This window comes from Dermochelys coriacea, chromosome 1 (assembly GCF_009764565.3).
Source record: "Dermochelys coriacea isolate rDerCor1 chromosome 1, rDerCor1.pri.v4, whole genome shotgun sequence".
Classification (NCBI taxonomy): Eukaryota; Metazoa; Chordata; order Testudines; family Dermochelyidae; genus Dermochelys; species Dermochelys coriacea.
Genome location: NC_050068.2, coordinates 270,040,942 through 270,056,011, shown reverse-complemented (window position 1 = coordinate 270,056,011; position 15,070 = coordinate 270,040,942). Strand labels below are relative to the sequence as shown.

The following is a 15,070-nucleotide window of genomic DNA, read 5'->3' as shown; positions in this document are numbered from 1 at the left end:
ATGAAAAGTGAATGTGGCATCTTTGATGGAACTGAATTAAAGATATACTAGATTAACACTTTACTATGGATCTTAGAACATGTAATACTTCAGAAACAGGTTAAATATATATTTTTAAAGGAATATCCTAACCTGTGTTATTAGTATTGAAAATATTATCTTAATCTGTTACTAATTGTTCCAATTATTAAAGTGAAATAAAAATACATTAACCATTTATGCCACTTTTATTGTTCTGTTTCATTGACATTTGGTCAATGAAAAGAAGATAGTCTATTTAACTTTCTGATTGTCTACAAGACTAGCACAAAAATGGACAGTTTGGTAGCTAACATTGCATAGAAATGTAAACAAAAAACGTTTCACTGACATTGTTAAAAATTAATGAGAGACTACCTAATAATGACAGGTTTCAGAGTGGTAGCCGTGTTGGACTGTATCAGCAAAAAAACCGAGGAGTACTTGTGGCCTTGGAGACTATTGAGTGAGGTTCCTTCAAGCTCCCTGGTCACTCAATTTCAGACCTAAAAGTTGCAATTCTCCAACAAAAAAAATTCAAAAACAGACTCCAATGAGAAACTGCAGAACTGGAATTAATTTGCAAACTGGACACCATTAAATTAGGCTTGAATAAAGACTGGGAGTGGATGGGTCATTACACAAAGTATAAACTATTTCCCCATACTAATTTTCTACCCTCTACTGTAACTCACACCTTCTTGTCAACTGTTTGAAATAGGCCATCTTGATTATCACTACAAAAGGTTTTTTTTCTCCTGCTGATAATAGCACCCCTTAATTAATTGGTCTCGTTACAGTATGGTATGTATGTACCCATTTTTTCATGTTCTCTGTGTATATATATCTTCATACTGTATTTTCCACTGCATGCATCCGATGAAGTGGGTTTTAGCCCACGAAAACTTATGCCACAACTACTCCTTATTTTTTTTACCTAATAATGGAAGTTTTCCTAAAAGCATCTTTTAAAAATAATAATGTTGAGCATGAACTACCCTGAACCTAGGGATAGTTTAAGTTGGAAGAAACAGGGTAGTGTAACTTGGAAAAATAATATGATTGGCAGAGAACTCTTATCGAATTGCTCCTGTTGAACATCTCAGAAGTCGTCTTTGCACATGACACAAAGCACAAGTATATTGGGAAATTACTATTCAAGTTAGCGTTTACAATGTCAAAATCCCATCTATTTCATTTCATAACCAGATAGCTTCATTTGTACAATTGTTTTTAGGGGTCTATTTAAATAAATAATGTGCATCTCAGAAATGCTCTGGATTCAATCAGCTGCTTCAGCAAGAAGTCAACTGGCTCATGGAAGACATTTTAACATTTTAAAACAATTCTCACTCTGCACCATCATTCAGGGATGTGTAGTGCATCAGGAGATGGAGCTCATTTTCTGCAGCCAGCCATAAAACCTCATCAGGCCAAACGTACATCCCCCTTCCCCATCTGAGCGCTGTGCATTAACTTTTTATCAAGCTACTTTCACAGGGGCTGGAACTAGAGTGTAGCAGCACCCCCTGGTTTGAAGTGGTTTCCATCATACACAGGATTTAGTTTTGCTCAATGCCAGTCAGTATCCCTACTATAAAAATTGTTCCAGCACCACTGGCTACCTCTATTTTGCAGAGGGGGAGTGATACCAAAATGAAACTAAACTAACAATTGCCTCCTGACATGGATTTATTTTTGTGTGCAGCAGATCCCTTCTTTTTAGTGGTTGTCCTTATACAAAGCTTTAACTATCTCCCTAGCTGTGACATCAACCAGAAGAGCCACACCACCTATGTATGTCAACATGAGTATGGTTAGCCATGCTAGTCTGTATCAGCAAAAACGAGGAGTCCTTGTGGCACCTTAGAGACTAACATTGATTTGGGCATAAGCTTTCGTGGGTTAGAACCTACTTCATCTGATGCATGGAATGAAAATACAGGAGCAGGTATAAATACATGAAAGGATGTGGGTTGCTTTACCAAGTGTGAGATCAGTCTAATGAGATAAATCAATTAACGGCAGGATACCAAGGGAGGAAAAATAACTTTTGAAGTGGTAAGAGAGTGGCTCATTACAGACAGTTCACAATAAGGTGTGAGTAACAGTAGGGGGAAATTAGCATTGGGGAAGTTAAGTTCAGGTTTTGTAATGACCAATCCACTCCAGTCTCTACTCAGGTCTAATCTGATGGTATCCAGTTTGCAAATTAATTCCAGTTCTGCAGCTTCACACTGGAGTCTAAAAGAAAAGGAGTACTTGTGGTACCTTAGAGACTAACAAATTTATTAGAGGATAAGCTTTCGTGAGCTACAGCACACTGGAGTCTGTTTTTGAAGTTTTTTTGGTGGAAGAATTGTCACTTTTAGGACTGTTATTGAGTGACCAGAGAGATTGAAGTGTTCTCCTACTGGTTTTTGAATGTTATGATTCCTGATGTCAGAGTTGTATCCATTTATTCTTTTGCGCAGAGACTGTCTAGTTTGGCCAATGTATATGGCAGAGGGGCATTGCTGGCACATGATGGCAATGGGCCACTCTCTTACCACTTCAAAAGTTATTTTTCCTCCCTTGGTATCCTGCTGTTAATTGATTTGTCTCATTAGACTGACCTCACAGTTGGTAAAGCAACCCCCATCCTTTCATGTATTTATACCTGCTCCTGTATTTTCACTCCATGCATCCGATGAAGTCGGTTCTAGCCCACAAAAGCTTATGCCCAAATCAATTTGTTAGTCTCCAAGGTGCCACAAGGACTCCTCGTTATATTTGCTGAGTAAGACTGTGATGCTAAAGTTATAGCATTTAGGAAACTACTTGCAAGAGACATAACTTACTTAGCCTTCAGCTAGCAGCTGCATTGCTGAACTACCAAGTATAAAGCCCCTTTGTATGACGAGATGAAAATTTAATACATAAACCATTTTTTAGTTCTCATTTTTAAAAAAAACTTTTAAAAATTGTTCAAATAAAGGCCTTAATCCCATTGAACTTCAAAGTTAATTGAAGCAGGTCCTCGATCGCACATGAAAGGGGTCAGACTGAGAGTTTAATAATTTAAGGCTCTAATTCAGCAAGGTACACAAGAATATGCTTAACATTAAGAACTTGAGTCTATTGAAGTCACTGTGATTACTCGTGCTTAAAGTTAGACAAGTGCTTACGTACCTTGTTGAATTGGTACCTGAAACCCTCTACCAACAGAACAAGGGCTGTGACAAGGCAAGCTTCCTCACACTGCCCAATTAATATGTCTTGAGAGACCGCTTCTAAGGAGCGAGAGAGTATTTTGGCTTCCATGTTCATCTTTGACCCTTCTGTCAAAGTAACTGGGTGTTCATTCTAATTGTATTTTTCGTAAGGCTAGCCCATGCACAGAACTAGTGCAAGATTACCAAAAAATCATAGGCTGTATTTACACTAGGGAATATTTGAGGGTGTGTGTGCGTGTGTAAAAATCCCACAAATGCTACCATCAGTTCATCTGCACCCAGCAGGAGCTGTAGTGTAGGCAAGGCTTTCGAGGCTTCCAGTATTTTTACCATGATGTCAGTCAAACCTGGTTAAGACCCTGATTCAGCAAGATACATAGGCATGTGCTTAACTTCAAACATCTGATTAGTCCCATTGATAGCAATGGGGTTGCTTACATTCTTGAAATGATGCATACCTTGAAGCCCTTTGTTGAACTAGAGCAGGGGTGGGCAAACTTTATGGCCTGAGGGCAACATCTGGGTTTGGAAATTGTATGGTGGGCCGTGAATGCTCATGAAATTGGGGTTGGGGTGCAGGAGGGGGTGAGGGCTCTGGCTGGGGCTGTGGGCTCAGGGGCTGGGCCAGAAATGAAGAGTTCAGGGTGTGGAAAGGGGCTCTGGGGTGATGATGAGGGGCTTGGGGTGCAGGAGGGTGCTCCAGGCTGAGATCGAGGGGTTCGGAGGACGGGAGGGGGATCAGGGCTAGGGCAGGAGGTTGGGGTGTGGGAGGGGCTTGGGGTACAGGCTCTCGGTGGCGCTTACCTCTAGCAGCTCTCAGAAGCAGTGTAATGTCTCCCCCTCTGGCTCCTATGGAGCTACGGGGGCAGTGCTTGGGGTGGGGGCATCACGTGGAGCCCCTTGTCTACCCCTAAATATAGGAGCCAGAGGAGGGATATACCATAGTTTGCCCACCCCTGAACTAGAGTCTTAACACCATGATAAAAACACTAGAAGCATCCAGAGCAGGGGAACCAGTGATGAGTCTGGGGAAAGAGTCTCTTTCCTAAAATTCCCTTGTGTAGGTGAGGCCATAGTTAGTATCAACTAGCAAATCACTATTAACATAGTCTTGAACCATTTTGACCTGTAGGTGAACAGCTGTTAATCCTATTACCAAGTTGACCTACTGTAACAATTAACTGGCTGACTACATGTACATCCTATTTTATATTTAAACACTGTTACCCTGGCCTATTCATGTTTTGTCAGTGCTTGTTCCATTTATTCTATGGCGATACAACATGATTTTTCAAAAGTTCAATAATAGAATAAACACACCAAAATCATCAATGTGTTTCCTAATGAGGTCTACTGACAAAGTTCTAAAAACAGCAGAAAGATTTTGTTTTAAAGCGTCAAGTAAACCATCAAATAATGTAAGCAAAATGTACTGGAATGAATGGCACACATTTTCTATGCCATTGTCACTAGAACAGTGTGCTTTCTTGGTAGGGCAATTCCCATTCAAACACTTATTTTAAAATGTACAATACTGTAAGATTTTTCAACATATTTATTTAGCCTTAAACTATTAGAACTGTAATTTATGCATGTTTCATACTGTATGGGGAACTCTCATTGGTATCAAAGGGATTTTTAAACAAAGACAATGATAGGATATTTGATTTTTTTCCTGCATGCCAAACAATTTTGGCCTGTGCTTTACATTACTACTAGCAATTTAAAAAAATAATCTGCCTCTTCATTTTTTTTTTGGTAAGATAGTATATTTAAATACATCTTTGGCATTGATAATTTGAGGACAGCTGGAGAGCATAATCTCAGCAACTGTAGAATATGAAGAAAAAAATATTTTTCCTGTTTTTCCTTTCAGCTTGCTTTAATAACGGATCCATATTGCATAAGAAATGTTTGCCTTTGAGTTGTGGAAGCTTAAACAACAAGTAGCAGCGCTAATTCTAGGGCTTCTGTGATACAGAAGCTGGCTGTGTTTTTTTAATAAAATTAGTCCACAAAACTTGACCTATTGTATGAAGAGGAGCAGCAGCCTGTCAGTCATCTGCTCATCAAAGGAGTTTTTACATAGCTGACCACGTGTCCTCAAGTTTTGTTGAAATATCTTCTTCTTTGAACTGTTCTTTTTAAATTGCAAAATGATTATCAGCAACTCAAGAACTGTACAAATTGTAATGCTGCAATAAAGCGTTTTTTTTTTTTTTTTAAACAGTTTTCTGACAAAGCCGTCTGCTATTCTAAAGACAAGGGCACTTTAGAATTCAACGCGAACCTTAGAAATGATTCTGACCATTAAGTAAACATTGGAATTTAATAAATAACACATTTTGTATGAAAAAACCAACAAATACACAAATGTCTTTAAAAAATATTACCTTACACCTAAAAAAAAGGCAACAACTCCTAATTCTCATAAATATACAAATTGTGTTTAGGTTGATGCTGGTAAAGTCCATTTTTAAACAAAATTGCTGTACTCCATTTCTTGTCATCCTTTGATGACTTTTGCTCCTTTAGGCTCAGAGATGGTGCTGAGGCAGCTATAATATGGTGGCTTCTTGAAAAGCTTCTATCCACCTGTTGGAAAGAGAAATAATGTTAGATTTCGCTTGATCTTGGGTATTTTCAAAACCTACCTTATTTAAATTTTTATCAATACATTTTCAAATATGCAACAGTTCAAAATTTCACTCGTCCATTAAAAAGCATGTGGTTCACCACTATTAAATGGCCTTAAATCCTGCATTAGGTTTAGATAAACAACAGCTATGGCAATGTAGCTAATGCTACTGCGCATTATGGAAATTCTTTCCAACTGTACTCTCATAGGGGTAAAGACTCTTCATCTGTATTTGGGAAGCATCTATCAGGAAATTAAGCTGTGAAGCTCTAGCAAGGCCCTATTGATCATTTGTGAGCTGTGATTTTTCAGGGGCTTATAATTTGGTCAATTTTTGGTCTCTCTTCACAGAGATGGTAAAAGGCAAATCCCTGACACAAAGGCCACCTCCCCCTGCAAACCGCAAGGTAGAGATGCTAGAATTTATCAGATGTCACCAGAATTAACATAGGCAAAACAATGTATTTTACTCTAGCTTTATTCTCAGAAACAGCTGAGCCTGTTTTGGCTGAAATGTTTGACTGAACTTTTCTCAGGAAAATTCAGCCTGAGGCAGACACCCAGCATGGAAAAGTTCAGACTAAACGGATAAAGTTTGGTCATGTTATAAGCAACTGAAAACAGGATCTTGTATTAGCAAATGTTGGACAACCTTAATAATATCGGTGATCCCACTGACAAAGTGTCTCATCTCCTGCACATAGCGCTAGTAGGTTGTCATCTATCAGTTACTCTGATAGTTGGTTCCAACCCTGCTGATGATCCACGTGGGTGTCAGTATGCTGCCATATGACACAGTTTGATTCTTTAGTTTGCTTTTTTAGAAACCTAGGAAAAATCACACACACAGCTACATTAAAAGAACATTATTAAGATTGCAGTCAAGCCCTCAAAAATTAAGAAAAGTCAGAATGATGGTTGCCTCTGCAACCTTAATTTGGCCTCCTTATGTTTATGCATTACAATAGTCTTTAGTTACGTGTTCACATATTATTTTTCCCACAGCACCCTTGACTCACTCAGTTCATAGGATGGACCTGCTCTGCAGATGAATCAAAGTTATGCAGTGAAGGAGACTGTTGCTTCATTTGTTGCAGAAGTGGGAAAGAGTGTAGTTAATGAAGCAGGAAAAGGATGTTTTCATAGTCAAGACAGCTGAATACTTCTCTGGGGAACTGGATTCTACCCCTGTCTCTTCCACAGAGATCCTTTGTGATGCTAGGCAAGTCACTTAAACCAAACTTTTCATAGGTTGTCACTACTTATGTGTTCCTCATTTCCTGGATACCTGACTTTAGTCCTTGGGGTCCAATTTGCAGAAGTGCTAAGCAGTTATAGCTACAATTGAAGTCAATGGGAGCTGTGCTCATAACATATAAAGTGCTACATAATGCGAAGTCCTCCAAAAAATCAGGTCCTAGGCATCTCAAACTGGGCATCCAAAATTAGTGAAAACTTTTGACCTTAATCTCTCTATGCGTCAGCTCCTTATCTGTAAAATAATCCACCCACCCCCGTACATCCCCCCCCCAGGGAAGCAGTGAGAATAAAGTAATGTTTGTGAAGTGATCGCATACTGTAGTGATGAGTGCCATAGAAAAGCTCATAAGGAAATTAATAAGGGTCTTGAAAAAAGGGTTTGAATATTGTGCATTGAACAAGGCCTAGGACCATTCTGAACAAGGAGGAGAAAACAAAATACTGAACAGCTGCTCATTAACGAGACATCCATTCTATGAATGGATCGTGTGGGGGAAAAATAAATGTGATTATGTAACTAAAAACTATCATAATGCATAAACACATGGAGCCCAAAATTAATATTCCACAGGCAACCATAATTCTGGCTTTTCTTAACTTTTGAGGGCTTGACTTTGTAACCTTAACAATGTTCTTTTAATGTAGGTTTTTAGTACATTTATACTAGGGCTGTCGATTAATCACAGTTAACTCATGCCATTAACAAAAAAATTAATCCGTTTTAATCGCACTGTTAAATAGAATACCAATTGAAATTTTATTTTTAATTATTATTTTATTTTTCTACATTTTCAAATATATTGATTTCAATTACAGCACAGAATACAATGCTTACTTTATATTTTTATTGCAAATATTTGCAGTGTAAAAATGACAAACAAAAGAATATTTTTCAATTCACCTCATACAAGTACTGTAGTGCAATCTCTTTATTGTAAAAGTGTAACTTACAAATGCAGATTTTTTTTTGTTTCATAATTGCACTCCATAAAAAAAATGTAAAACTTTAGTGCCTACAAGTCCACTCAGTCCTACTTCTTGTTCAGCCAATGGCTAAGAGAAACAAGTTTGTTTTCATTTACAGGATATAATGCTGCCTGCTTCTTATTTACCATGTCACCTAAAAGTGAGATCAGGCGTTCACATGGTACTTTTGTAGCATTGCAAGGTATTTACGTGCCAGATATGCTAAACATTCATATGTCTCTTCATGCTTCAACCACCATTCCAGAGGACATGCTTCCATCCTGATGATGCTTGTTAAAAAACAAAAACAAAAAAACATTAATTAAATTTGTGACTGAACTCCTTGGAGGAGAATTGTATGTCTCTTACTCCATGGTTTTACCCGCATTCTGCTATATATTTTGTGTTACGGTAGTCTCGGATGATGACCCAGCATATGTTGTTTGATTTAAGAATTACTTTCACTGCAGATTTGATAAAACAGAAAGAAGATACCAATGTGAGATTTCTAAAGATACCTACAGCACTCAACCCAAGATTTAAGAATCTTAAGTGTCTTCCAAAATCTGAGAGCGACAAGGTGTGGAGCATGCTTTCAGAAGTCTTAGAAGAGCAATACTCTGATGCAGAAACTACAGAACCTGAACCACCAAAAAAGAAAATCAACCTTCTGTTGGTGGCATCTGATTCGGATGATGAAAATGAACATGCATCAGTCCACCCTGCTTTGGATTGTTATCAATCAGAATCCATCATCAGCATGGACGCATGTCCTCTGGAATGGTGGCTGAAGCATGAAGGGACATATGAATCTTTAGTGCATGTGGCACATAAATATCTTGCGACGAAGGCTACAAAAATGCCACGAAAACACCTGTTCTCACTTTCAGGTGACATTGTAAACAAGAAGCAGGCAGCATTATCTCCTGCAAATGTAAACAAACTTGTTTGTCTGAGCGACTGGTTGAACAAGAAGTAGGTCTGAGTGGACTTGGAGGCCTTAAAGTTTTACATTGTTTTATTTTTGAATGCAGTTATTTTTTTGTACATAATTCTACATTTGTAAGTTCAACTTTCATGATAAAAGATTGCACTACAATACTTGTATTAGGTGAATTGAAAAATAGTATTTCTTTTTTTTTTTTTTTTACAGTGCCAATATTTGTAATAAAAAATAAAGTTATTTTTTTAAATTGCTTGACAGCCCTAGTTTATACACCCACTCCTTGAGTTCAGACCTCTGCTCCTAGACTGTCCTCTGACATCAAACCATCAAGCTTAGTTTTTAGATAGTCCTAAGCTATACAAGATGTTGTTTGTCAGTCTTGGCAAGTCTTAATCTTTTCTCAAGACAAACAAAACTGTAGTTTTGTCAGTTGCCACATAGGTATATAAGCTTTTTTGGTTTCTTTCCATTTATCGTCTGAATTGCTTTTTACTCTATTCTCTCCAATTTAACAATATATTAAAATAAAGATGACCAATGCAATTCAGAATAAATCATACCAAATAAATACCTTGACAGTTAGAATAAGCACATTATAGGAATATCAGAGCTATTAATTTTCCATTTAAATAACTTTACACTGAGCCTTATATTAAAACTTTATAAAAAAGTTACTAAAATTTAATGAACTTCATGTTATTTGTGAAGTGAATGAAAAAACTGTGTAATACAAATACCAGTGTTAGATGTTTCTTCATTAGGGGTAAAGAAGAATAAAATAAGAGAGTAGGCATTAAATGGGGAACACAAGCAAAAAGATAAATTTTTAATAATGTCAGAGGAGCATGTATTCCCCAGGTTTGGTTTTGACAGACAAATCTCTATGGGATATTAAATATTTGGGGGAAACTTGCTTTGTAAGGTAATTAATACTAGGATCTCAGCATCAGTAAAAACAGATTTTGGCTGGTTACTAGTTTTCCATCCAGTTACAAAAAGCTATTATCTGAATAGGGAAGAAAGTAATTATAAATTGTTTATAAGTACGAATAAGGGCATAGTGCAAATACAAGATGACACATCTGTCTTAACTAACAAGGAGGGATTGATCAAACTGCATTTGCAAGGAAGAAAACATTCCCAGATTTTTGAAAAACGGTATTATGCACGTGCTCAGTTAGTTAATTGCTCTGGACATTTAAATTACGGTTTTGAAATATTCCTGTTTGTAGCATTTACAAACAACTTCAGGCTTAACTGAATGCTTAAAACATTCTATTGGAATATTTAGCTCTTAATGGCTACTCTGTTACAAGTAAAAATAATTCTGGGAAATTGTTGTGAAACCAGACAAAGCAACCAGCCAGATCTATTAGAAAGATACACTAGATGTATTTGCATAGTCACCTCCCATTTTGCTGTGTGCAGTAAATCCTAAAACTTAATCAGATAAGGACCACAAACAAAGTCTCTATATAATTCCAGTGAAAACAGGTAAATCATTCTGATTCTACAATGAAAGAGCATACTAAAAAACTTAGTTGCCATGCAAAAAATCGATAGGACTTGTAAATCTAGCTGGGAAAAAAAGAAATAATTAAGATATAGACCCAGCTTAGCGTTAAAAATTTCCTGAATTAATGCATATCATCATTGAACTTTATTTTAAGCAGATTTAGAGATGAAGGAATTCAATTAAAACAGCACAAAATACCTCCTATTTTAATCCTTTGGAACTATGATGGTACATAACTAAAGAGGAGTTCTTCCATAAAGGCTATATTTTCCCTTCCTCTTACCCTCACTCTTCAGGCCAGCATGTAGTCTGCTTATCTTTTTGAAGCCTTTTGATTGAAAGGTGACTGACTCCACTCACTTTTGATTGCCTTTTGACAAAGATCTGACCGTAAACCTCCATGAAAGCGATTTTATATGTAAATGTAACAACTGAAATTACATTATTGCAAGCCTTACAGACTTTTGATGTTTAACCAAGCCTTTTTTAAAAACAAGTTGCACATCACATGTGCACTGACAGAGTGAACATTAATGAAACGACATCTGAAACATTCCGTGGGAAAAAAGTGACAGGCAGGACTGAATTCAAATGGTTACTTACTTTTGAGCTGAATGAGAATCATCTGCTTTGAATATGTAAAATAAAGTGTTTTTGTGCAGTAAATGGAATATTTTAGACTCTGAGTTTTCATCCTTTACTTCAGAGACTGTGAATCCCAGTAGAGGCTGACTCTCCAGTGCTGCAACATCCTATTTTAAACACACAAGCACAGAATTAGATCTTATAATATTACAGTCCTGATGTGATATTTTATAAATCTTTAAGCAACACACTATTACATCCAGTTATTTTAAGTTTATAATAATTTACAGTTCATATTACACAAAACCATGTTACTTGTCATTTCCTCATACATGATTTAATGAAATAACAGCAAACCTCACAGATTTGGTTTCTCTTTAACTCCTTGTCACTTTCTAGTCATCTAGCACTGATCTCTTTGTCCTGCTACACAGTCTCACCACCATATTCTCACACAATCTGGAATGCAGCCTTCTTGTATCTCTTCATTCCATTTTCAATCTTGGTTTAAATGTATCCTTTTTCCCTTCCCCATACTGCTCAACTCCATCCTCCCCTTAGGTACTCTCTCTAATTTAATAATTCTATATAGCAGTTTAGAATAGATTTTGCATGACAAATGACAAAAAATAAAGTTGCATTGAACTACACTGCCAACGAGTAAGCTCCTACACTACATGCAAGTGAGATCACGGAGGAAGATGTGTACCTAGACACTGATAAACATCCAGTGAACTCCCCAATTGATGGTTGCTAAGACAAAAAGGTGTGACATTTTAACCTATAAAAGTAAATCTAGAAAAAAGACTTTTCAGAAGGGACATGATGAAAGTATATAAAATAATGAAGGCCCTAAACAACGTAGATGGGAGTTCCCCAACTCATAATGCAAGAACAGGGGGACATTCAATGAAATTAGAAGGGAGCGAATTCAAAATTGATAAAACTAAATACTTTTTCACAGAAGACAGAATTCATTGTCACAGGATTTTTTTTGAGGCCAAGAACTTAATAAAATTCACAAAGGGATTAGACATTCATATGGACAACAAGAATATCTAGTTATTATAGTTAATGACAACAAAATTTTGGAAGGGATATTACTAGGGCTGTTTTAACTCATGCAATTAACAAAAAAATGAATAGTGATTAATCATACTGTTAAACAATAAAATAGCAATTGAAATGTATTAAATATTTTTGGATGTTTTTCTACATTTTCAAATATATTGATTTCAATTAAAACAAAATACAAAGTGTACAGTGCTCACTATACTATTTTTATTACAAATATTTGCACTGTAAAAATGATAAACAAAAGAAATAGTATTTTTAAAATCATCGCATACAAATACTGTAGTGCAATCTCTTCATCATGAAAATGCAATTTACAAATGCAGGTTTTTTTGTTATGTAACTGCACTCAAAACCAAAACAAGGTAAAACTTCAGAGCCTACAAGTCCACTCAGTCCTACTTCTTGTTCAGCCAATCGCTAAGAGAAACAAGTTGGTTTATATTTACAGGAGGTAAAGCTGCCCATTTCTTAATTACAATGTCACCCGAAAGTGAGTACAGACATTCAGATGGCACTGTTGTAGTTGGCGTTGCAAGATATTTACATGCTAGATGCGCAAAAGACACGTGTCCCTTCATGCTTCAGCCACCATTCCAGAAGACATGCTTCCACGTTGATGACACTTGTTAAAAAAAAGTGTTAATTAAATTTGTGACTGAACTCCTTGGAGGAGAACTGTACGTCTCCTGCTCTGTTTTACCTGCATTCTGCCATATAGTTCATGTTCTAGCAGTCTCAGATGATGACCCAGCCCATGTTGTTCATTTTATGTTCATGTTGTTCATTTTAAGAACACTTTTAGTGCAAATTTGACACCAATGTGAAATTTCTAAAGATAGCAACAGCACTTGACCCAAGATTTAAGAATCTGAAGTGCCTTCCAAAATCTGAGAGGGATGAGGTGTGGAACATACTTTCAGAAGTCTTAAAAGAGCAACACTCTGATGGAGACTCAACAGAACGCAAACCACCAAAAAAGAAAATCAACCTTCTGCTGGTGGCATCTGACTCAGATGATGAAAATGAACATGCATTGGTCCACACTGCTTTGGATCATTATCAATCAGAACCCGTCATCAGCATGGACACGTTCTCTGGAATGGTGGATGAAGCAAGAAGGGACATATGACTATTTAGCGCATCTGGCATGTAAATATCTTGCGAAGCCAGCTACAACTGTTCCATGCAAATGTCTGTTCTCACTGTCAGGTGAAACTATAAATAAGAAGTGGGCAGCATTATTTCTTGCAAATGTAAACAAACTTGTTTGTCTGAGAAATTGGTTGAACAAGAAGTAGGACTCCAAAGTTTTAGATGGTTTTATTCTGGAATGCAGGGTTTTTTTGTACATAATTCTACATTTGTAAGTTCAACTTTCATGATAAAGAGATTGCACTACAGTACTTGAATGAGGAACTGAAATACTATTGCTTTTTTTTTTTTTAACAGTGCAAATAGTAATCAAAAATACATATAAAGTGAGCACTGTACACTTTGAATTCTGTGTTGTAATTTAAATCAATATATTTGAAAATGTAGAAAACATCCAAAAATATTTAAATAAATGATATTCTATTATTGATTAATCTTGCAATTAATTTTTTTTAACCGCGTGATTAATTTTTTTAATCACGGGACAGCCCTACATATTACACCTCCACACCAATCTCTAACTATTGGGAGATTTGGGTGAGACCTAGCATGAGAATTTGGAGTGGGTCTTATCCCCCATCTGTCTAATATGGGGTTCTTACACCTTCGTCTGAAGCATCTGGTGCTAGCCACTGCCAGGAGACAGGATACTGGACTAAATGGATTTAGTCTGACACTGTATGGCAATTCCTAAATTCCTAGATTTGGATACAAGAATATCTACATTTGAGAACACTTAACCACTTTTGAGGAAGGAAGGACTAGATTATAAAATTCAAAGTTCCCATTTGGATATGACTCTTCTGAAGATTATTATTTCCTTAGGTCTGAAATCAGTCTGGGGCTCTGCAGAGAACGTCAGCAAGTTCCAACAGGGAGAAAAGCTGACAGAGAGAGGCTCTGTGCAAGAGTCTACGGGGAATTAGTCCTACCAGGGTCTCCTCATGGAAGATGGTTAAAGGTGGTAAGCAAGACAGTCTTTTCTATTGTTTTTAAGATGTGATTTCTCTGAAATGCTTTGTTCCAAAATATGATACTTTGCTTTCAGGAGGCTGTTTGGTCACCGATTACCATTTTCATTGCCACACAGAGTACAGGATTGCAGGGTCTCGGCGTAAATCAGACCTGCTGAGGCAAATTACAATTGGTACCAGGGGACTGCAACCCAGGGCCTGGCCTGAGAGTAGGAGAATTGTGTGATTCTATCCAGAACCAGGTGACAGCTAGGAGCCTGACACCTGGGAAGAGGAGCTCTTAGTGAGACCAGGAAGGGTCAGAGGTGCAATTTGCCTGGTAACTATGATGGATGGCAACTGTGCTTTCTATATTTTGCTCCATAACTGACTTATAAATAATTACAAAAGGTTTAAAAAACCAAGGTTTTTAAAAAACTTTCAGCAAGGTATTTGGACAAATATTGTAAAGAGGTAGTGTATATGACAGATACTTGATAAACCCCCATCTTCCTTAGTCTGGGCTGAAATTTATGGAGCTCACATCCATGCTTCAATAAGATTAACACATTGCTGAGCAAAATGGAAATGGCATAAGTGTTATCACATTTCCTCTTTTCTAGCTGGAGCACCAGGCATTAGGAGACTGTTGCAGAGTGGAGGAGGCAGGCTGAGAAGCCAGGTGGATTCAAGTCTGCTCTCTCCAAACATCCACAAGTACATCAGGTGGAAGCAACAAGCTGA

General features: G+C 37.1%; 1 protein-coding gene across 3 annotated transcripts in view; it reads right to left on the bottom strand.

Moving 5' to 3' along the window:
* Positions 1 to 4,469: 4,469 nt before the first annotated feature.
* FGD6 (FYVE, RhoGEF and PH domain containing 6) overlaps positions 4,470 to 15,070 on the bottom strand; it is a 105,486-nt gene continuing 94,885 nt past the window's right edge. For all 3 annotated transcript variants that reach the window (XM_038420168.2, XM_038420177.2, XM_043492117.1), the window contains 2 exons: positions 11,163 to 11,311; positions 4,470 to 5,828 (listed from right to left, as the gene is read on the bottom strand). In XM_038420168.2, the coding sequence (XP_038276096.1) occupies positions 5,792 to 5,828; positions 11,163 to 11,311 (186 nt within the window). In that variant the 3' untranslated portion in view covers positions 4,470 to 5,791. The remainder of the gene's footprint in view (positions 5,829 to 11,162; positions 11,312 to 15,070) is intronic.